The following is a 23,448-nucleotide window of genomic DNA, read 5'->3' as shown; positions in this document are numbered from 1 at the left end:
CGTTTTAAAATGAGAGTTTTTGGAACTTGGAAATGGCCCACTGAAAACGTGACACAATCGGTTGGGGTAGGGGGTGAGGAAGGCTGCAAATCACGTATTGTTCTTGACAAGAGGCTATTATCACATTTACCCGTCACCGCTATTTCAATCGATGAAGATATTGTGATTTTGTCAGTATTTTTTAACCATATCAGAGGCACATATTGCTTTGTTTACAACACTGATCTTCACTTATCAACAGATGAAGATGTTTTCAAATCCGGCCCCTTTTACTGCAACAAATGTGAATTCAATTTGACGATAGCCATTTGAAGGTTCTCCAGTTACGTCAACGAAGCTTTTATCAAAATATCCGCTTTGCGTTCGTCAGCACAATTTTATTTTGAAGACATTTAAATTTATATTTCCTGAATCTGACATTCGAAGATTAATCTGCTTTCCTCTATTTAAGATATTTGAAGCAGTAAAAGGATTTTTTCTCTGAGCTAAGAGCCAAAAAGAAAATAATAATAATAATAAATCTGTATTTCCTAAACATAAAGCTTTTATTATTCGGATTAATTAATGCACTAGAAAGAACAAAACAATTTTCAGCAGGTTGTCATCTATCTTCTCGCAAACTGAATCTGATTCTAAATTAATACTAAAATACTGAACCCAATGCTTATTTCCCTCCTCGTGGGCGTATACCCCGTACATATCATGTTTTTCGTGTCTAGTTTATGAGTGTTTTCGTAAAAGGCTCTCACGTGTAAAAAAAAAATAAAATACTAAGTAAATAAACTTTGACAAACCGTGAGACTGTTGTTTTCAAAACCATTACAGATTCCACAACCCTGCATTGTCTTGTCAACCTTTTCTCAACGGTGCTTGAAAGTCCGGTTTGACCGTAATGCCAGTTTGACAATTTTCCAAAAGCTTACAGGCAGACTGTTGTAGGTCAGAAGCAAACGTTCGACTTCATGTTTTTTTTATTTACGGACGCAAACCTAACTATTTCTATAATAAACAATCATTGTGAACTAAGTAAGAAACTATTTTTAAAATGTCGCGAGACGCAATTCGTGTTTTTCCCAGATAGTTTTGGACGCCTAAAACTAAATACGTCCAACAAACGATGTACTTTGAACTATTAATTGCAATACGAAACGAAACCCAGGTATCTATCTTATAACTATAAAGAGCATAGGTTTGAACGAGACTATTGACATCTTTGTAAACACGTTGCGTGCAACATGACAGATGGCGTTTAACGAATATATTAGCTTCTAAATCGGCCTTTACTCGATCCCACACGTTTTGTCAAAGGCAACTGAAATCCTTTGCTTCTTATTATTTGTGTTTTAATTTGATTACAAATAGCCGTCCTACCTCAATAAAAGTTTCTATATCAAACCCAATAAAACAAGGAAATTTTTTATAGCTTTTCTAACCGAGACCAAAGAAAATGTTTATCGACGGAAAACGTTTTTAGCTGGTATCCCAGCTGGACGATATCTTTTTTTTTGTTATGCAAAACGATACTCCAAAATTCTTGCGTTGGCGTAAACAAGTTTAAGGATGTTTTCAATGTTTAACTGTCACGAGAACTAAAAATTATTTAAGACGTACGTGATGGTCGTATATCACCTCTCTCAGCACAAGCTCGGAGAACGAGAAATACGGCATGTAAGGTCTCTGACCGTATGGCGGCCTTTCCAAGCAGCGCACCTGCTCATGAATGAACGCAATGTAAGTACACCAGTTTTTCAGTTTATTGAGATAAAACTTGGAAAGTTTGAACGATGAGATTAAAGTAGAAGCAGCCAAAGGAAGCGGAAAAAACCCACATGTTCTTGTTCGTAAGGCATCGATGCTTCTAACTTTTCGCCCTTTGCTCAAGTGGACAAATTATTGCCATGTTACCGAGTTTTTATTTCTTAATTTCCGTTATAATTTAAGCTAAATAAGGTCAAACTGGTTTTAAAAAGAATTCTCAGTCAAAGGAAACCTCGACAGCAACATCCATTTCTTCAACACTATGAGCTTTTCGTTTGTACAAAACGTTTATCAAATGGTTTAGCCGACACATGGAAGATTACTTTTTGTTCGTCTTTTGCTATATTTCACGCTTTGAAAATTGTCTGATGTAGTTGAAAAAAGCTTTCACCGTTATATCTAAATCTGAATTTGAAAATGATAGACTACAAGCTAAAAACAGAAATGACAAGTTCTCACTCGTATTGAGCGTCTCAAGTGTCATATTTATTCATTATCTCTGAGACCTGAATTTGAAAATGATAGACTAGCTGGAAACCCATGATAAGCGCTCATAGGGGGGCACTAGCTGCAGAGCTTTAATGGATCTGCATGCAGAGCTTGCTTTCCTACTACCTTTCATCATTTCGTTATCAATTAACCCCTTTAAATAATGGTCGAAATTTCTTTGGGTAAAATTCCTCGAAATGAATTGTACTACGCAAAAATCCTGCCAAAGAGCTTTCATTTGATGTAATACCATAGGATTTCGACTGACAGACTCAAAATTTTAAATAAATAGCCCCTTGTGAAACTACTGCAGAAGAGGTTTCATGCGAGTTGTATTAATTCCATAGGATTTCATCCACAGATTCAAAAGTTACTGTGACAAGTAATCTTGCCAGATCTTAGTCTAGGAGGAAAAAGGTGAAAACCTTACGTGCTTAGATGAAGGGCGTTTAATGAATAAAAAATCTTTTTATTCCAGTACTGAACACTAATCATAGTGAGAAGCAGCCACGTCGTTTTCAACCAGAAATCTTTCTTAATCAACAACTAAGAACTACTTAAATGCTTAAGATTCTTTCTTCACTTTGCAGAACCCCTGCTGGACGCTTTGTTTCATTTTGTCCGCAAACGAATGAATAATAAAACGGTACGTTGTTGTTAGTACTGGCATATAGCAACAGATCACAGCCATTCTTATTTTTTTATTTTTTTCTTTCTGATCAACGTGAATGTAGTTCGTAAGGTGTTTTTATGGTACACATTTTATTTCCAAAGCACGAGATACAAAGCAGTTTTACTGATATTATGGCGCTCTTTCCAGTGGTGTCGACGGATGTTCCCTAATTTGTCCATGACAAAAGTTGAAAAAACCCTGAAAAGGTCTATTTGTATTTAGCCAAGTGGAAAAGCGCCATGAACTTCACAACATTCACGCTGACGCAAGAGGGATGTACAGTTTTAAGCAACTTTGAAAAATTATGTATAATTTCAGGCAACTTTTTTAGCCAGTCTCACCGGCAGTGTCAAAATATTAAATAGTAGCAAGTCCACAGCGACAAACGGTTATAAGTGGTGCCGGATCTCCCAGTTGTAGACCTGGATCAGTAGAATACAACTTGTACAAAAGATAAAACGGCAAACTGATCCTTACAGCAAGGCGATGAACAAGTAAACAAAAGAATAAAACGAAAAAAATGTATTTAAACAAATTTGCCCAATAGTTCAGTTTGAAAGACAAATGTACTTCAGGGGCTAAAAGAAAAATGAAGGTAAAACTGAAAGTTCGTTACAAATAAGGGTTTCAAAATATAAAATTAAACCATAGATTGTCAGTGATTGGTGTAGGTGAATAAGTAGTATCGTGTACCAACGAGCTTCGCCACGTCTATTTATTCCTAGAGACAATGTTTTCCCTTTGTGTATTAAGTGAGCCTCTCTAGCCTTTCTCACTGCGTCACGGTTGCTTCTTTTGAGTTCAAGTGGAATGATACGAACGCCGTTGATTGAATATCCAGGTTTATTGAAATGTAGGGAGACAGGAGTGGGATCGCTGAGTTGATGGTGGTTTAAGATGGATCTGCGGAGCTCACCAAATCGTTCATTAAGTTGGCGTATAGTCTCTCCGATGTACTTGCATTTACATTTGTTACGTTGAATGAAATGGATAAGATTTTTGGATTTACAGGATAAGTTGTCAACATCGTTTCTTTGTTCATCACCATCATCACACTCTCGCTAGGCAATCGAATGAACCAATCATAACTCAAAACAAATCCAGATAGCTGGCCGCCAAATGCAAGGACGAGAAATCGCTTGCGAACATATTACGAACGCTGATTGTTTTACAAAGTAAATGACGCAATATTATACCTCTCATAGTCCCCCGCCCCACCAAAACAAGGCAATACCAAAAAAGTCACGAGCATGACTTTAACAAGAACGAGATTTTCTCAAAACTTAGTAGTGGGCACGCGTGAACCAGCGTCATTTTAAAGGAAAGCGTGATAGCCGTCGTCATTCTACTACGGGTAATTTAGCATCAAGAATAGAACCGAGTGTAGTGTTCAACTTGAAACAAAGTTTGCAACTACAAAACGGGGTTTTCAGCAAAATGTCTAGGGAATTTGATACAGAGCATTTCGACCTTCTTGTGATGAGCACAAGATTTGCGCACTACGCAAGGGATCTTCGCAACCTTGTTTCGCTGGAAAAGGGTAACGTAGAAAGACATGCATCTGCATGAGCGGCTTTGAAACTTTGTGCGATTTCTCTTGATCGAAAAAATTTAACTATCAAATTGTAGGTTTCATTAAGAATGTATGCATAATTGGCGACATTTTTTTTTCCTAGGTTGGAAGTCGTGGGTGCGAGTCCCAATGTCGCGGGTCCATTTTTGTCACCAGTATTTTTTAATTAGTATGTATTTGAATCTGAAAGTTTAGTCATTCTACAAACAAATCGTATTTAAATCGTAATGGCAATTCCCAAGCAGCCTGAGCTCACGAAAACATAGTCCAGCCACAAGATAAGTATTACACATCTCAATTGATTGTATTGTTCATATGAGATTCTATTTGAGGACTTTGATACTTGGACCATGATTGAAGAGGATTGCCCTAAAATTACAGCACCTCCGTGCTTTTTATAAACAAGGTCAACCTATGAAAACTTAGGACTCGCATTAATTCAATTAGAGTTTGTTTACCTGCGAAACAGATTTATTAGATTTGGGACATGAAACATCAAACGTACACTTGAATATATGGGCATTTAGTGAGGGTACCTTAAATCGACTGGAACAGGGAAAAATCTCGCACAAACCGTACCCTTGCTAAATACTGAGGTTCATAAATATCCCAGTACACAAGAAACTTACATATTGTGTTGTAGTTGAAACTTGTTTCTTTTGCCCACATCGAGGTCATCTGTGTGACTGAAATCACCTAAAATCATGCATGCACCTTCAGTGTGAAAGTGGTGTGACTGAGTATGCCGTGAAAAAAATCCTCTCAAATCGTAAAAAAAGTCGATACCTAGTAGATACTTTTGGTTCGAAAAATTTTCCCTTTTAATTAGTGTTTTTCCCCGGGCAAAATGCATGCTACCTTCCCTGTTTTTTCTAGCTCTATTTTTTCTCAGATCCCTAATTTTGGCATTTCTTTATTTAGTATTTGTTTTACTTTTTGTAGCTACAAAATTAGCATTCAAGATGCAATATAACTTTAAAAGAAAGTGACATAGCCTCAGAAATAACACGGCTGTTGAATTGCTAAAATTAAACAAAATAATATTTCATGACTTTCTGGAATCACCTTAAATATATATGCTATAACAAAATGTGAATAACGACTGAGATATTTTTAATACGAAAAAGAAAATTGAAACCTGCTGTATGTTTTATTAGAAGCTTAGGGAAAACTGAATTTTTTCGCTTCTGAATTAAAAACAAGAACTAGCGAATATGCAATCATGAAGCAAAGTCAAAGTCAAACAGGTACTTTCTAGTATTCATTCTGCTGTCATTAGTTAGAGATATTATCCTTTTCTCTAGGCCCTGTGCGTCGTGCATGTTTGAATGACTCTTTTCCCTTAATTTACGATAGTTTAACGCAATTATTAGATCCGAATAGTTAGAAGATATAGATCTGGCTTGAGGCTATTGCAATATTGTAAGATTTATTCCTGCTCTTGGTATGTGCGTTTGTATCTTTTTAACAAGCGTAGCTTCTTAAATCATTGAGCTATTTCTGGATGAAAAAGGTCTCTCCAAGCATTCAGATATAATTGTTAAATCACATTTCGTGACCTGTGATAATACTCCTTGTCTCAGTCATCAAAAAGTGCCTCAGGGGCCGGATTCATTTATCATTTTGGCAGTTCCCTCAGCAAAAATAACACAAGTAACAAGCCATAATTTATATGACAGCGTCCAGCCATGAAGTGAAACGTGCCTTCTAGTTCTTGCAAGTATTGATGACGGATCAAAAACGACAACCCTCCAAGACAGTAAAATGATTATATTTGGTCTGGCGGTAAGCGTGGAGAGGTAATATTGTTCAAAAGTTTTTACATTTTATTTTCTGCGTGAAAAATATGTTCAGGAAGCGAATCCGACTATGCAGCTACTTCATGCATTAGAGAGCTCATGAAAAACAAGCTGGGAGAGAATTTTCCCCCCATTTTTTTTCTTTTATTTTTTCTTTCTTTCTTTGGTTTTGTTTCGTTTCGTTTTTTTTTCTTTTGGGTGAGTTATTCGCTCTGTCAAGCTACATACAGGCCCTACGTCATAAAGATTTGCGCATCGGAAGTTTTATGGTCAAAACTTCGAATAAAAAGACTGTAAGCATAATATGCTTGAAAAAAAAGCAAACTTCGCTACTTTTGGCAGAACGCAGGAAGACCAGAAAGAACATAAACTTGAAAAAAATTCTAAAGTCAGACCTCAAAGCATTTCACTCTAGTGTTAGTGTCACTCTACTGAGGAACGGAGCACAGCCATCTCTTACAGATACGTATTCACTGGAGCGCTTTTTAAGAGACCTCCATAGAAAAATGCCGTTGGAAATTAATGATTCTGTTACTGGACATTTAAGTATTGACTATACGTATTAATTTCTTTTTTTTTTTAATTTTTTTTATTGTAAACTCGGGTTGGAGGTTTGTTTTAGTTATAGATTAGCTTAGGGAGGGCCATTATGTAAACTACGGAGTCATCAGTAATTAATGTTACCCTCATTAAATAGACTAAGAAGTGACGACTCTTTTGCTGCCACTGCTCAAGACAACCCCTCTGCTAACTAAAGGCACAGCTGCGTGTGGTCTCGGTTAGTAAAGGCCACTTTTAAGCAAGCCTTTTTCTAAATGATTGTCCGAGGTGGGAGACCGCGTCTTTGTCTTTCGCCAAAGCTGCTACATATTCGACTTCGTTGAACTTCAAAGGTGGAGCAATTTTGCTCTGAAATGGCTGTCAAAGGGGCATTATTCCGTTTAAAGTGCAAAACGTTTGACTCTCGTTGGCATTGGCTAGCACCCGGTATTGAGTTTAATCCTATTCCATGCTTTGCTGTCCGTGGCAGTGCAGTCCGGGATCAAAGACATCTTGGGTGCTTTAAATTCGACAAAAATTTCGATTTAAAATTTCGGAAATTCCACGTCGCTAATGGAAGGATGGAACGGTACATTCGGGTGGCACACGCCCGATTCAAGCCACTGTGCATGAGTTTTGTTTTTGTACTTGTGAGCAAGATTCGTTTTGGGGACAATGATTTTTCCAGCTGTAAGGAACATTTCGGTCCGACGGACCGAAATGACCGGACAAGTCAAAGTCTATTGCATGTAAAAAGGTTGTTTTGGTTAAATAAATAAACTTGGTTCAATAATCTAGATTATTCTGTTTGTAAAGTCCAAAGTGTGATCACCTTGACCCGTGGGTCTAAAAATTTATCGACCTGAATACTTTCGCTTGGTATTTTTACCTCTTCCCAAAACAGCAACACCGTATTTTGTAAAAATATTGATTTCAGTTATTTTTAGAAAGAGCAAAACGAAAAACCAACCACGTTTAGGTTAAAAGGTCGCCGAAATATTCAGTGAATTCAATATTCAGTATTAAAGAATTGGATTCTTTAATACTGAATATTGTTTGGCCGAAGACTTGCAGTATTTCATGCAGCAATTGCTAGCGTTTGAATGATGCACGTGCAGGGTCCAAAACAGTTATCTCCGAGGAATTGTAAAAAGGGAACTTCCTGAGTCATTGCAAAGAGGAACTAATTGGAAACGACATCCGTTAATGTAAGCGTCATATATATGAGAAGACGACTAGACAAATTTCCCTTCTATCTAACGATCGATACCATTTTAAGACACTTGAGCTGTTATAATTGATTTCTTTTTCAGAAAAGGAATCCAAATTTATACCCAAACCCTCTGGCATCTCTTTTACCATTCAGGGGCACCCGGCGACTGTTTTCTGTAAAATATCTGCTCAGAGAAGCAAATATTGCTAGAATTTTCTATCACTTGAGGAAGGCTAAAAATTTCTAGATCGTTCCATTTACGTACAATTTTCGAAGCTTATCTTATAAATTCCCTATGATTTTCTGAAAATGATTTTTCATATTTCACACCCCACGTTATGCTATTTTTCGTAAAAAAAGGCAACTAAAACTTTTTGGATTCAAAAATGTGATGGAAAGAGGAATCAGAAAAATTCTCTCTTTCGAAATATGTCAAATTTTATCTAAAATTTTTCTGGAAAATAATACTTAGCCCCTCGTAATTTCGAAAAGACTCAAGTTTCCCTAGGACGACCGAACAGATACAAATTTTATTGCCTCGCTCAGAATGAATTTGTAGAGATCTAAAAATACTCTGGATAGCCTAAAAAGTGTTTTCAATGTATGTAGGCGGGAACCGTCGTTGGGTGCCCCTGACTATTGAGTACCACATAAGTGCACAAGTACTCGACCAGTTGATCGTGCAAGTCAGCTGAAAAAGTCAGCATAACTGTTTCCTTTATTTCCTTCTCAGTGACAAGATGATTAAAACATGTTATCCAAAACTTCAACACTTCCCTGGGCAACCCCTTGCATTTGTCTACCAGTTGTGCCCTGGGAGTGGGGAATTTGACCTTAACCCGGGTGGGGTGGGGAATTTGAACCGCAACTAACTTAAAGGTACAATGCCATGTCTGACAACGTGGTCATTTTCGATAAATGTGATCTTTCTCCGAGTAGTGAGGTGGAGGCGTTTAAAGCTAAAGACTAAGCTTTTGTAAGAACGGATTTTTCGACAAGGACTTCAACGTCAGTGTTGATTTTGTAAGTGAAAGTGGCTGCCATTACCAGGTATCTCAAAGTACTTGCCGTCATTAAACAAAGAAAGAACCGTAGATAAGATGTAAAGTGAGAAACAACTCCTATAAGTAAATTATAGGAGTGAGACACCGATTGCAGTCAGCTCGGTTTATTTCAATAGAGTGCGAAATAAGAGCGACTTTAAATGGTAGGTCAAGAAACGTGTCACCATGGCCATAATATCACTGCCTGTTTCAATACAGAGTATACTAGTTATAGGTATCGCTAAGTGCCAACGAGCAAAGATTTTACCCATATGCGCGCGGTTCAATTTTTTAAAAATGTCGTTAATTACAGTAATGTATGAATAATAGATTGAACTTAATTCGGTTGCATAAGCGTAAATTACTTTGAAAATAGTACAAGCAAGAGAAACACATACACCAACCTGTACGCATTTGCACAGCCATAACAACCAGGCAGTGGCAACAATGGAAAGCTGTTTGGCCCTTATTGTAGTTATTGGGGCTCATTAGCATGGCATAGCCTTTAGGTCAATGAAAGGAGAAAACCCGTGTCTCCAACCCCCTACTAGGGACCTTAAGATCCGACGACGGCGACAGCAACGGGAACGCCACGAAAGCAATATGTTTAATTAGGAAAACAACAATTTTGCACGTGCATCACCCTTTTTTGTACATTTCTTTGCCGCCACTGCACGACTACGACGTGAAAATGCCTAATTTCACGATGTACAGAGGAAGTACACAAGCGACTACGAAACTTCCTCTCTCTTTCTGAACCTGACTATGGTTCTTCGGAATTCAATTTTAGGAGGGTTCGCCAACATTTCACAAAGTTAGTGACTTAGAGAAATCGCGATGAAGATTGAAAGAACTCGAATTCACTTTTAAGCGAAGCTTTCTCTGCCGTCGCCGTCCTCGGATCTTAAGGTCCCTACTGCCGAGGCGAGTGAGGGCACTCCTGTAAACCCCAGCTCCACACAACACATGCAAGTGTGAAGCCTGGGAACCGCAAGGAAGTTCTCCAACGACATGCGCGGGGAAAGCGGATCATGGGTTGGTGTATGTGTGCCGCCCCTGGCTTTAAGTTTGTCTTTTGAAAATAGTGAACTAAACCGTTCTACTGCATAAAGAATGGAAATCCTGACTTTACATAGCAAATTTCTCGAGATATTGATGTTCGTGTTTTTGTCCGAAGTTGCCCACATGTCATTTTGCCTATCCTCAAGAAAAAGTATTTAAGTCCGCGAATATTTAACGTACAGATTTATATTTGGTCTCTTTTTAAACAAGGTTTATATTGCGCCGACGAAGCCTTCCGAATTATTTTGCTTCAAAGACACAATCAATTTTTCGGCGTTGTTTTATCTTAGCGGCAGGCAATAAAAAATTCCAGCGCGTAAATGCGACAGCTATCGCGTAACGGATGCAAATGAATATCCACCCGACGATTGGTTGAAGACAGGATGAGCACCGGACTCACAAACACGCACACGGCTCGTGGATTCTCTGATCTGCATCACGTGTTCGCTCGAAAACAATGCATTATCTGTTCTGCATTACGTCATAAATGTTGCCTTACATTACTATATGTTAGTTCGATTCAAGATTTTTTCTGCCCCTGGAACAATCGCGCACGGTGTTGTTATTGGTATAAAAGCCAAAATAATGATCAAAAATTTAATTTGTTGGAAATAAAAGAGAGTAGTTTGTCGGTCATCAAGCCCTCTGTTTCATGGGCAAATTTGGTGTACCCTAAGTATAAACGAAAAACAGAAGGAGGACGTACTTTTACTATTAGGACTATAAAGGACTGGAATTGCATGAATGCAAATATAAGAAATAATGGCTCGCTAGCAAATTTTAAGCATAACGTTTTTAAATCCTTTCTAGCTAAACAAAAGGCTGCGATGCTCCTTAGACTGTAATTGTATATACGTTTTATGTTGTTTTTATCTATCTTAGTCATAATGTCTTTTTAGAAATTATCTATTATATTTTATCCTAATTTATCTTTGAAAATAGTATATTTTATAGTTTTTAGTTGCAGAATCTATATTTGTAATTTGTTTTGAGGGCTACAGAGTCATCAGTGTCTTAGGACTACTGTTAAGTGTTTTACCCACTTTAAATAAAGCCTATTATTATTATTATTATTATTATTATTATTATTAGGCTGCTCGTTGGCAATTCTCATTAATAAGAGGTACAATCTACTTATTATCAGATGTCCGGAACAAATGTAAAGTTTATTATTCGAACTTCAATCTGCAAAACATATCTTTCTTATAGGCATTTGACCATTTCATTGGCCCTGCATTGGAGGCGATGAAATGGGAGTTTGACAAGGCCTGTCTCAAAAACGTCAAATGACCGGGGGACTTCCCAGGGGAATGATGAAGTTTCGAATTGATCGGCGCATTAAACTCAACTCAACTGGTCTTTAAACTTCGTTGTTTCTGCTGTAAGGCTATTTAAAAATATCAAGTCCGGCAGTTAAAAATTGACATCATCTTTTTTACGTGTTAGAAAAATTTGCCTCGTCAATAAGAGAAGATAAAGGTTACTTATTCATTCAAAATATTTCTCCGTTTCTGATTGGCCTAAATCCATTCGGATTATTCCTCATAACCAGCTAGAGTTGAACAATGTTGATCTTGCGGAGCCATCAGTTTGCAGGGACCAATTTGAACCAAAACAGCCTACCAGTAAACAACCCGACTACAGGTTTAAAAGGGCAGACCTTTTAAATTCCGTTTTGTGCATTTAATTTATTTACAGCTTTCGTGAAATTCTCGCCATCTCATCAATCAAGAGATTCTAAACACGGGGGCGGATCCAGGCAATTCAGAAAGGTGGGGATGGGGAAGAATAGACACTTGTCAGCTATATAGATACCATTTAACTTTACTTGGATTTCTTTGAAAGTAATGCAGAACTTCAAGACGGAGGTGGGGTTCCCTCTTACCACTGCTAAATCCGCCCACGAAACAGAAGGCTTGATGACCGACAAACTACTCTCTTTTATTTTCAACAAATTAAATTTTAGATCATTATTTTGGCTTTTATGCCAATAACAACAAGGAACAAGATTTGGGTGTACATGAAGTCTCGGTAGCGAATTCATCACAGACACGAAGAACACCAACTAAGCTTTCCCAAGCCGAGTACCTGTGAACGCAGACGTATTTCCGGTTGTCGCTCGCCATGGTGACGTGGTTACTTTTGGGACGGAGGCGGAGAAAAGCGACAAACGGAAATACGTCTTCGTTTTTAAAATAACGAATGGCGTTGTCTGTGTACAGCCCCCCTTCCCCTCCCCTCCCCCCCCCCCCATCGGGGAAGGAGAGGGGGTGGCTGTGCACAAGCTACATTGGAGAAAGAAATTAGGACGAAACAATTATTTTTCTGCAAGTTATGGAAAATCTACCGACATACTGGACTGAGGTTAAAAGAAAAAGCAACAAAACAAAACATTAAAAAAATCGATCATAAGGTAGGGACAGTTCATTAGCACAGGCCCGTTATCTTGAGTCTTCACGAAATTGCGCTTTGTGCACCGGTTACCAACGAAACACTCATGATCTGCTAAGCTAAGGGTGGTTTTTGGTAAATCTCGCACCAAAAATCACCAGTAAATCCCATTAAATTTAGAGTAGATTCGAAAAAGGGGTGATTTCTCGGCGAGGAAGTCGCGTCTATTAAAAATCACATGAAAAATCGAATAATTAGAATATGAAGGCCAGAACTTGTTTCGCAAGCATTTTTTAAACCATCTTTTCTCAGATAAAAGGTAAAAGTGTTTATGGTTTAATTCTCTCAATATTTTACTGTAATTGTTTCATATTTAGTTTTTTATGATTTTACCCTTAGGGAAATAACCAGAGCATCGCTACTCGTCGATTACGGTAGATTTTTGAATAACAGTTCCCGAAGCTCTTTAAAAATCTAAATCTAAATTTAGATTCGAGCTCCCACTGTGTTGAGTATAGCGTGCGTAAAATATTTGCTTTCTCAATTACAGTCCAAGAACGTATCAGAATTGAAACTCGCCTCTGTGGTTTTTCTAATTAAACACGTTTGCTAGACGAAAAGAAAAGATTGACGGCTTTGAATTGAAAACAAAGCATGGCCCATTATCTAAAAAGGTAGTTATCCACTGGCTTGACGTCACACTTCGTTGATGTATAAACCAGTTTATTCAAAGTAGTCATAACACTGGAAGTATAAACGTAGTTTTCTCAGTCGAATTTACCTGAATGTGAATCATCTTTGGTGATTAAAATCTGGTATAAATCTTCGAAGACGTTGGGATAGATGCAGTATTTTGAGAGGTATGTCGTTGACTTGGACAAGTGTACCAAGGGCTGAATAGAGTGGCGTTCTAACGTTTTAAGTACGTTTCAATCTGTATTATTTCAGCAAGTTGTCTGTACGTGTTAAATCTTTTCTATCTTTAAGCCAAAATTGTCTAAAATCGGGATCTTCCCTAACGAATTTTTTGGCTGTATTGGTTTCTTACTTGCCCAAACATTCTAATAGGATGGTCTTGTATTTGTTACACAAGATGACATTTTTCATACCTGACATTAAAGCAAATAAGGGTAAATTTTCGGATGTATGTCACGAAAGCTTCTTTCTTTCTGAAAAAAAAAAGACAAAAAGAAAGAAAGAGAGAGGAAACCGGTTCTCATTTCGGCTAACTAATTACAGTGCCTAAAGACTTCGTTAAAAAAATTTGAGATGTTCCTCCGTCAGCATCGATTCATCTGGCACTACGGGCAATACAATGTTATAGTTAGATTTGTTTAGCGCTGTTGACATGCTAATATTTGTTGGCGAAAAGTGTTTGATTTACGATAAGGTTTCTGAAGAAAGTTTTCTTTCTAGAATTTTATTCAAAGCTCTACAAATTATTTCGTTTTTATTTCTTTTTGTTATCATAGATTAAGCGCTTTTTATAGCAATCTCCTATATCCAATACCATAACGAGACAATACCATTTTCGCCAAGAAGATATGTACGTGATCAAACAAACGCCGTGACATGTGTGTCATATGTTAATGACCCAAGGTTTCAAACAGCGTTATTTGAAACAACGAATTACATAGCAAGAACTTATTCGTTGGTATACCTGGGTATAAAACCACGGATAGCCAATGTTCTTTTTTCTAACACTCTCTCGCCTATTTTCTCGCTCTCAACATGAGATTTTTCGCTGTAACACTTACACCTCCTAGATAATTCTAAGCCGATAGCCCCGAACTTAACTTGTAAAGAAGTTAGGTGGAAAAATCATGGAAAAACTTTAATAGTTTAACACTACCAGAGATACTTTGATAACACTGTGTTATGAAATATTTCGCGGAAATAACAACAAATTACTACCCGAGGGTAATATTTTAGTAATGAAATACAGTAATATATATATACAGGAACGTTAAGCGACGAATGAAATAAAATTTCAAAGAGTAATTTTTTTAACCTTTTAAGATTCTGCAATATTTTAAGATTCTTAATTCTCAGTCTTCCCACATATTACTAAACACAAAGAGCGACTGCAGAAGGTTTTTTTCTGGATATAGGGCACAATTAATATAATTCTTGCCTGATTAAAAATGTCAACGCCACAACTTTGAAACAATTAAAAAACTGCCGCAGCTGTTAGAAATTTGGGGCGTTTTTGTCAATTGCCAGTCATTCATTTTCGCTGTCACTTTCAGAAAAAAATATTGATTAGTTATTAGATGAATTTCCTGCAAGAGAATTATATGAACTTAGTTCATTGGCCGTTCTTCAATTTTTTTGTGTTGTAAATAATGCTAATCCATCTTTCTTGAAACGGAAGGAAGATTTCTATGTTCATTTCAATGAACGCTTAATTAAAACGTGTCTGTTCAATTTCTAACGCGCGTGGTGCTACTGTAGCCAAAATACAAGTTCCGAGATGGCCTTGTTTTTGGATGTTATCACGAGTTAATTAGAAGAACTGGATTTTTTTTTCTGTAAACTAAGTGGATTGCTCATGAATTAGGTTGTATAGATACAGATATCCTCGGCAAAAAGTGAAAACCGATGAATTTAATTTAACCATCACTGTCACCATGAATTCTTGTCACGCATCGTAGTCCTTTTAGATAAGATTGTCATATCTAACTATATCTCATCGACATTAGCTTTAGAGAGATTAATGTTTGACTAGGACATCAAGGAGGTTGGTCATTTTGGGACTCTTCTGGACAAAAAGTTTTGATAACTGGATCGACCATTTTTTGCAGTTGCAAAAGAGATCTTCTTAATTGAATCAAACGGCGCTTACTGCCTTTCTGATTAACCACAGCAAGGATGGCATGGTTGTGAGAGCTCATGCCTCCAAGCCCTGTTTCCTTTCGAATAAGCGTTCATTTATGTGGGTTGAGTTTGTTGTGGGCTGTCTTTTTTGCACCGTGAGATTTTTCTAAGGTTTTCTGATTCTCCTTTCTCAAAAAATAAAACCTCGAGATCTCTTATCTAATTTCATTTCGATCTGGAACGCACATTAGCACTTATCAAATGTTTACCGCGTTTCTCAAGAGCTTCTTGACTGTGCAGTGTGCAACATTTAGGCATTCATTGACTTTCTTTGTAGATTGGTTGGCAACAATTATATCGGCTGTTGGCTCTGAGTAGCGGGGTAAAATATATTTCGTATCAATTCAAATCGCTGAGAAAAGGTAGGCTCGATTTCCGCCGTCTCCCGGGTCCGGTCTTTGATCGTGAGTGCGGGCTCATTTTCTCGAACAGCGGCTGATAATCCAGCTTAAGAAAAGGAGGCTTTTTTTATCTCTAGCAATGATGTAATTGCTCTGGAATTGAGGCCCTTGAATTTTCGTGTATATATGCACGTGTATAACCTGCGACCGCAGACGTATTTCCAGTCGTCGCCAACACGCTTACTAAATCAATTCAGAAACAAATAAAAAGTATCGTCGCCGATAAAGTAGGAAGTAAAAAACCTTCAGCGACTAAGTCCTGTTTTTTGTAGAATTAATCGCCTCCTCATTTCTCGATCTAATCTCTAAGCAAGCGAGGTTGACAGCCGCTGTAAGAACGTTCTTGCTGCTCATTAAATGGAACATTCAAGCAGGTCAAATTGAACCATGCATAATTGCGACGTCGCAAAAACAAAATATGAACATTTTATATTAGACAAGATTTTTCAGTTTATATGTGCTCTACATTTGAGCTTATAATATAACAATTTCAGGCTAAATAAGAGATTCTTAGTTTGGACGTCTTGAGCTTTTATATAAAGGCCAATATAGAGCCACAACGTTGCATCCAAAGTATTTCAGGAATCAAGTTTTACTGCGCCGATTATTGCCAGTTTAATAGCTTCAAAGGAAATAAATATGTTTAGGACACCTAAATAGTTCATAGAACTATAACCGAGTAGGTGACCCAAAACAAGAATACGTACGAGTAGAAAGAATATAATATAGTGACGAAATAGTTGTTTTAGATAAAAATAGATGGACCACATCATCACTAAGCCCGCGATATAATTCGTTTTTAAGAAACCGTAGTTCCGTGGAGTGGTCTTCAGATTTAGTAGAGAACCTTCATCGAAAAAGACTCCTTTTTGCATCGTTGCATATGCTCCACAGCCTTGCTGGTTTGAAAACGCAGAAGTCCAGGACTAAGTGCAGTTTTGTAGAAGATAGGCGTTTTGAGGCTTACTACACATCAGATCTAGGATCGAAACGGACCAATGATAAATTTAATTGCTGGAAGATTCTTATTTCAGCGAAGATACTTTTTATATGAAAATGTATATTACAATGGAACCTCTATGTAACGAAGTCAGCCTCGATCTAACGAACTATCTTTTTTAAAACTTATAGTAATAGTAAGATATATGGCAATATGATAAAGAAGCTCGATGTAAGTTAACGAACCTCGTTATAACAAACATATTTTGGCAGCCCCTTGGCCGTTTGTTATATCGAGGTTCCACTGTACTTAGTTTTATTAAGTACAGTGCGCGGGCCCTGGTCTGGTTGTCGAGGAGCATCAATTTTTAAACATCTGTCAACACCTCAGCCCACTTAGACACGTTGCGGTAACAAACGGGGCGAAGACTGCCGTTGTAATTTTCATAGAGTGATAGAGTGGCCAAACCTAACCTTGAAAAAGTTACCTTGAAAATTGAAGCAAAAACCAGCCAAAAAAATTGCATAATTACGCAAACCAAAATTTGCATAGCGTTTTTATTCAAGTGCTGCTCTGGTGATATTTTCCATCTAAGCAGGTTACTCTTGAAACCAACCAATCATAAAACCACGATTACAGATGTTCCATGGTTACAGATAAAAGGTCGTATCCCTGATGTAAGCATAAATCTCGTACGTATTTTGAATTATGGCTTGAAACGTTTTTATCTTAGGAGCTCAGTGCAAGCCAGAGGACTCCTGCATCACTGTTTAATTTATAACAGGGAAAGCTGAGTCATATCTATGATATTATCTTGTTTCTAACACAAGCGATCGTTTGGTGTGCATTTCAAGTAGTTCATCAAGTGATGCTAGTAGGTGAGAATTAACTATTCTATACCATTTCATTCACATTCTGCATTGCAAACAACGTGTCTTGTGTCTCGTGTTCGCAGCCTTTCTTCTTTGGCTTGTATGTCATATTCAACCCTACTGAAAACTAAACGTTCTAATTAGCTTTGTTTACTGAGCACAAATGTACTTTTGCATAAAAACGAAAAATTCGCAAGTTATTTAGTTTAGTTTGTGCATCACTGAACATTGTACTGGCAATCAGTTGTATCCTAAGCAATGAGGGTGTTTCTTCGAAAGCATGTGAAGCCTTAATGAAATCTTTCAAGAGAACTATTAAAGAAAACCTAGCAAAGTGTAAATTCAAAAACATTTGCTCCGACGCGTTTTTCTAAGTGCAATAGTTTCTATCCTTTCATTTTTATCCAAAAAAATAACGTCACCACAGAATATACAATTAATTGGTTATTTTGAGTAAAAAGCTTTTAATATTCACCGCAAGGGGTTAGAGCAAAAAGTCCATATGACGTGCAGTAAAACTGGAAGTTGTTTCGATATTAAACAACACAATGTTAATAAATACCACCTCTGCTTCGAAAGGGCATATCCAGGTGTCGTCACCTGCTCACAGGAAATGTAAACACAACAAATTTATTATTTTCCTTCTTGAGAAGAAAAAAAAGGAGTTTAAAGGCCATAAAAAACATTGTGCTAAAGAGAAATTGGTAATGCTCAATTGAGACTAAACGCGCTGCTCAAAAAAGTCGTCAAAGATCTGAAGCTTTTCCACAAATTTTGTGAAGGGCGATAATATGTCATCTCTTGTTTTGCTGTTTGATTACTACACGCAGCCATCTTGAAAATATATTGTGGATTGAATCATTTCAATTTCCGATTTTCCGGTACCTGACAGCTCTTCTTCGGGTACCCTAATATAAGACATACAGCAGTAAAATAATGAAAATTTTGAGACGAATGCAGATAAGTCTGACGTTTTGAATGCTTGTAAAATACATTTTAATATTTTGCCGAACAGATTTCTAGATCAAGTATGGAGTATCTTCTATTTGAAAAAAAATCTATTATTTTAAACAATATTTCGTGTTGAGTAGCTCGATTCAGACTGAGTCTGGTTTCAATTATGCAAGAGCTGCCGTATACTTCCTTGAGCTTTTAAATCATATGTAAAACACTATATTTCCTTTTTTGTGATGAAATTATTTTATGGCAAAACATTTTTCGTATACTGAATTTACGTTTGTTTTATCACATACAGCTCTATACTACCAACAATAGGCAATCATCAAAATATATTATATTGTCCTTGTACCGCTCAACACAGCTCTACTGGAGATCCGTTTTTCAGGCCTTTCAAGGCGGATAGCGTATCAATAAACAATGAGTTTTTCATTTCTTTTTCTCGGCAGTGGGTTTTAAAAGCAAACTGTGGCCAGCCTTGGTTGGTTAATAATGTGTGTTGTACGAAGACAACAAGACATTTTTATGAGCCTGGAGATTCTGACAATCCGAACACTACGGTAAGATTACGTTTAAATACCCAGTAAAAACTTTAAACTTCGTAGAAATGAAATTTATAGTCAACAGACTCAGAATTCAAGATCGAACAATTTATCGTCCGCAATAAGAGTTTTCACAACCTGGTTACCATATGTATTCTTGTATATTGAACCAGGACTGAATCATATTGAGTCTAATTTTGCGCATTTCATAACCAAAAACAGTACACTGAATAACAACAAGTTCAATTAGTTTTGTGAGGAATTTAATATCATAGCTCAATTGAAAAAGGTAATGCTTTTCCACTTGTCAGAATTAAACATATGCTAAACTGGGAATTTAGCTCATTAAGAAAAAGTGTTCCGTTTTTCCATCATCTTCTTCCAAGTTTATCGGGTAGGTTACTTAGGACGATTGCACACAAACAAAGAAAAGTTCCACAACAATTTTGGCCACCTCTGCTTCAAACAAGTAAAACTGGAAAACATGTAAGCAAGACCTTAAAAAAACAGCCGGTTCATTCGAAAATTTCAATTTTCTTCAGAAATTGACTTTCAATGACACTCTCGGCAGCAACATAGTGTTTTTAATGAGATCAGTCGCCAAACTGGCTGCACCATACGAGACTTTGTTTAAGATCCGCCAGTAGGTGCATATAGATAAATTAACAATAGTGATGTAAAGCTAAACCTTTAGATTAAGGGCGGATGGGATTATAGTTTAGAGGCAATTTGTATTGTTTTGTGAGGAGATGATGAAATTTCTAAGTAAGGTAAGACCTTTTCATAGCGGCTTAGCGCTTAACTCATGGCGTATCGTGGACTGCGATCGGCTTTCTAGGGAATTATATATGCGCAACCGTAAATGGACGAGACCGGATGGAAATAATCTTGATATCACGAATTTTAATCTCATCGCGGTGAAAGGCTTCTTTTTCGCTTAAATCCTTATTCTCTCTGCGTTTCTCTAGCTATTAGCCCGGGGGTGGGGGTACTCCCTTACATAAGTCATATAGGTATATGCCGCCCCAAAGGGCATATTTTGGCGCAGTTTTGATGTGCAAACGAGTATAAACTTTGCTCATTTTAGTCTGGAATCGGGTATGATTTACAAGGGAACTACGGCTATACTGTGTGAATGTGTTCGTCGTTTCAATTATAAATATTATTAGTCAATAAGAAAGAAAGAAATATTTTTGTTGGCGTTCTAATCTCAGCAATGATGACATAATTTCTCTCAATGTACTAAACACGTATGTTGCGTTTTGTGACCACCTCCAACTCCGAAAACGGGTGTGGAAAATGACATTTTGTGGTCTGAAATAGGGTCAGGAATCGCAGAGCTGGGCGGCACACCCCCCACTAAGAATTCCCAGTAATACACTCCACCTGGGGCTATTGGGCACACACACGAGGGACAACATAAACTGAAAAAAAAATGCTTGAGGCTTGAAATGAGCTTAGGCTCTGTCTCCCATGAAGTCGACTATCTTAGAGCTTTTAAAGGAACTTGTTCGCTCCAGCCAAGCTATGTTTTAATACACACAGTTTCTATAAAGGCCTCTTTACAAATGTTAATCGGATCTCTGATAGTCATTGCAAAACCACTCCATGATAGACTGGTATTTGTGTTCGGATGTTTTATGTCCCAAGATACTTTGACCACGTCTGTCACTCTTTCCTTTATTGTTTACTTTGCACGCGTTTCAGACTGAGGCCGGAAAAACTATCACGCATCGGTTACGAGAAACTTTAATTAACCACAGTATACAAGCAGGAAAGACACAGCGTCCATTTCGTATCATGCAACTTTTTTTCGATTTAGCAGGGATTAACGCACGTCAGTAACAATTTTCGTTACAAATAGGTACTTACCCCGTACCTATTTCTTATGCTGTGTCCTATCTTTTCTTCCTTCTTTGGCGAGAGTAAAAAAGCAGAACCGGAATCGCTTGTCGACTGTTCGGTGCTACATGTTGTTTTCTTTTAGCTTGAGACTACGTTGATGGACGCAAAAAGCCATTGAAATAGTTAAATAGATGAATTCAAAGAGAATACACCAAAGAAATGTGTTTGAATTGTGAAGACTTTTTTAATACTAAAAGGGCCATAAGAAGATTGTAGGAATACTTTGCTTGGTTTTCAGTTTCAAACAAGGTATTCTGCCTCTAGGAAGCAACTGCAGGCAGCGCGGAAGTTTTAGAATTGAAAGACAAGAGTCTTAAAATTTCCCCAAAACAAAACCTTTGCTGTAAACGGCGTAAATTAATATCTTTTCTTCTGTCCACAGGTATCCAAGCTTCGTGACAGACACTGTCATAATCGGTTTCGATGAGATGAAAATGCACATGCGTAAAGGACTAATATCACCATGGTGACACTACTTGTTGTAATCTTTACATTGATGATCATACTCACTGCAATCGGAAACACGACAATTTGTTACATAATTTACCGCGTGAGGCGGCTACATTCACCCTCCCACCTCTTCCTCGTCAATTTAGCCATAAATGATATCATGGTGGGAATATTTCTGCTGCCATTTGGCATCGCTTCCTTAATCCAGGAGTCCAGCGTCGTTGGAAAGACAGGATGTGATATTATTGGTTACTTCCAGCACGCATCAAGTACTGTGTCCGTGCTGACGCTGTCATCCGTCAGCATGGACAGATATCTTGCTATAAATGTTCCTCTAAAATACAAAGGCTGGGTAACAAAAACCAGGACAATAGCAAGCATCGTCTGCATTTGGCTATATGCCCTGATAACAGCAGGTTTTCCCCTTATAGGATGGAGTCGTTACCAATACACACCCGGCCTATGGCTGTGCGATACAGACTACAACATAGCAGTTAGCTTTACCTATTTTAAGCTAGCCACATTGTACTTTTTACCATTGGCGTCTATCATTTTTATTTACATTAGTATTCTTCGAATAGCATTACGTCATTCTAGACAAATAGCGCGCGAAGTCGAGGCCTTACAGCAACGAGAACTGAACTCAGCGTTTGAGCCGGAATCATCAGCAGGTGGGTCAGCGATCAAGGCAACTGGACAGTATTGTGTGCGCAAGCCACACTCTGCCCTGCGGGCGGACATTAAAACTTCACTGACACTGGCTTGCATAGTTGGTGTTTTATTCATATCATGGACTCCCTATATGGTTGTAAATATCTGGTCTTTTCACTCAGGGTTGGAAGCGCCTGTGGTGTTACAGTATGTTGTGTCAGTACTATATTATATCAACGGAGTTATCAATCCATATCTGTACGGTTATATGAATCGAGTGATAAAGCGAGAATTTAAGACTATGTTGCAAACTGCGCGTACCCTTTGCGCAAGGATTAAAGAGAAGAAAGTTCACCCTACTGAGGTAACCTAGCCTTAAACGAAACGTCCAAAAAGTGGATAATTAATTGACAATAATTCGATGCACTTCTTGAATACTCGGCTTTTCCATCTATTCGCTTTGTGTTTGATTCGGAATGTAACAAAAAATGAAACAATTCTGACGAACATTGCATGCGTATGCTTTCATCGACCCGCTCGTCCCACTAGCTGTTTATTCAGTAGTTCTCCGAAGCGAGGACATTGAAATTGCGGAGTCGTTAAATAAAATCCTACTTTGAGACAAAAAAAATTTCATTTCTTTAGCTGTGTAGTAATACTAATACGTAGCTGACTTTCTAGATATACAAGTTCCGTATGACAATTTTTACCATAATTGAGGTTGTAGAAAGTGATATGTAGGTCAATTTTGTATCCACCATGAGAATGAGAAAGCTAGTTATTACCGTGGAACACCACCTTACGGCCTCCTCAGAAATACGGTCACCTTGATATTATGGTCACTTTTTCTTGGCCCGGCAAAACGGCCATAAATTTTCTTTTAAAAATCCCTCGTTAATACTGTCCCTCCTTTAATACGGCCAACGGCCACATTTTAAAATCCCTAACAGTACGATCTTTTATAATTTCACCGCGTTAATACGACAACTCATTCGAAATTAGAAAATTAAAATACCTCTGTCATGTCAATTTCATTGATTTAGTAAGCTAAGCCTGTTCTTTCATTGTTTTTAGACTACAATACACTTAAAATGTGTTTTTGGCGGTGTAATAACCAATTACTAAGGAAAGGATAGGAGAGTCTAAAGTTGTTTTTACAATAACTGTACGCAGTATCTACATTCCGGTTGTTTATTAAAGAGAACATTCCTTCAAGAAGTGCGAATGCGTTGTATGGTGTAGGTGTATTTTGCATTTCAACCCTTAAGTCATGAAATTTGACTCTGCCTCGGTAACACGGCCAAATGTTTTG

General features: G+C 37.6%; 1 protein-coding gene across 7 annotated transcripts; it reads left to right on the top strand.

Moving 5' to 3' along the window:
- The first annotated feature begins 1,596 nt into the window (after positions 1-1,596).
- LOC140953902 (G-protein coupled receptor 161-like) lies at positions 1,597-23,448 on the top strand. Of its 7 annotated transcripts, none has more exons than XM_073403294.1 (3): positions 1,603-1,731; positions 19,038-19,148; positions 21,418-23,448. In XM_073403294.1, exon 3 carries the CDS (start codon positions 21,499-21,501, stop codon positions 22,507-22,509), a length of 1,011 nt encoding a protein of 336 aa, XP_073259395.1. In that variant the 5' UTR covers positions 1,603-1,731; positions 19,038-19,148; positions 21,418-21,498; the 3' UTR covers positions 22,510-23,448. The 7 variants fall into 7 exon arrangements, with proteins under 7 accessions (XP_073259382.1, XP_073259395.1, XP_073259417.1 ...); XM_073403287.1 differs by lacking the exon at positions 1,603-1,731 and adding an exon at positions 17,278-17,637; XM_073403281.1 differs by lacking the exon at positions 19,038-19,148 and having other exon boundaries at positions 1,597-1,731.

This window comes from Porites lutea, chromosome 1 (genome assembly GCF_958299795.1).
Source record: "Porites lutea chromosome 1, jaPorLute2.1, whole genome shotgun sequence".
Lineage (NCBI taxonomy): Eukaryota > Metazoa > Cnidaria > Anthozoa > Scleractinia > Poritidae > Porites > Porites lutea.
This window is presented reverse-complemented; position numbering and strand designations above follow the sequence as displayed.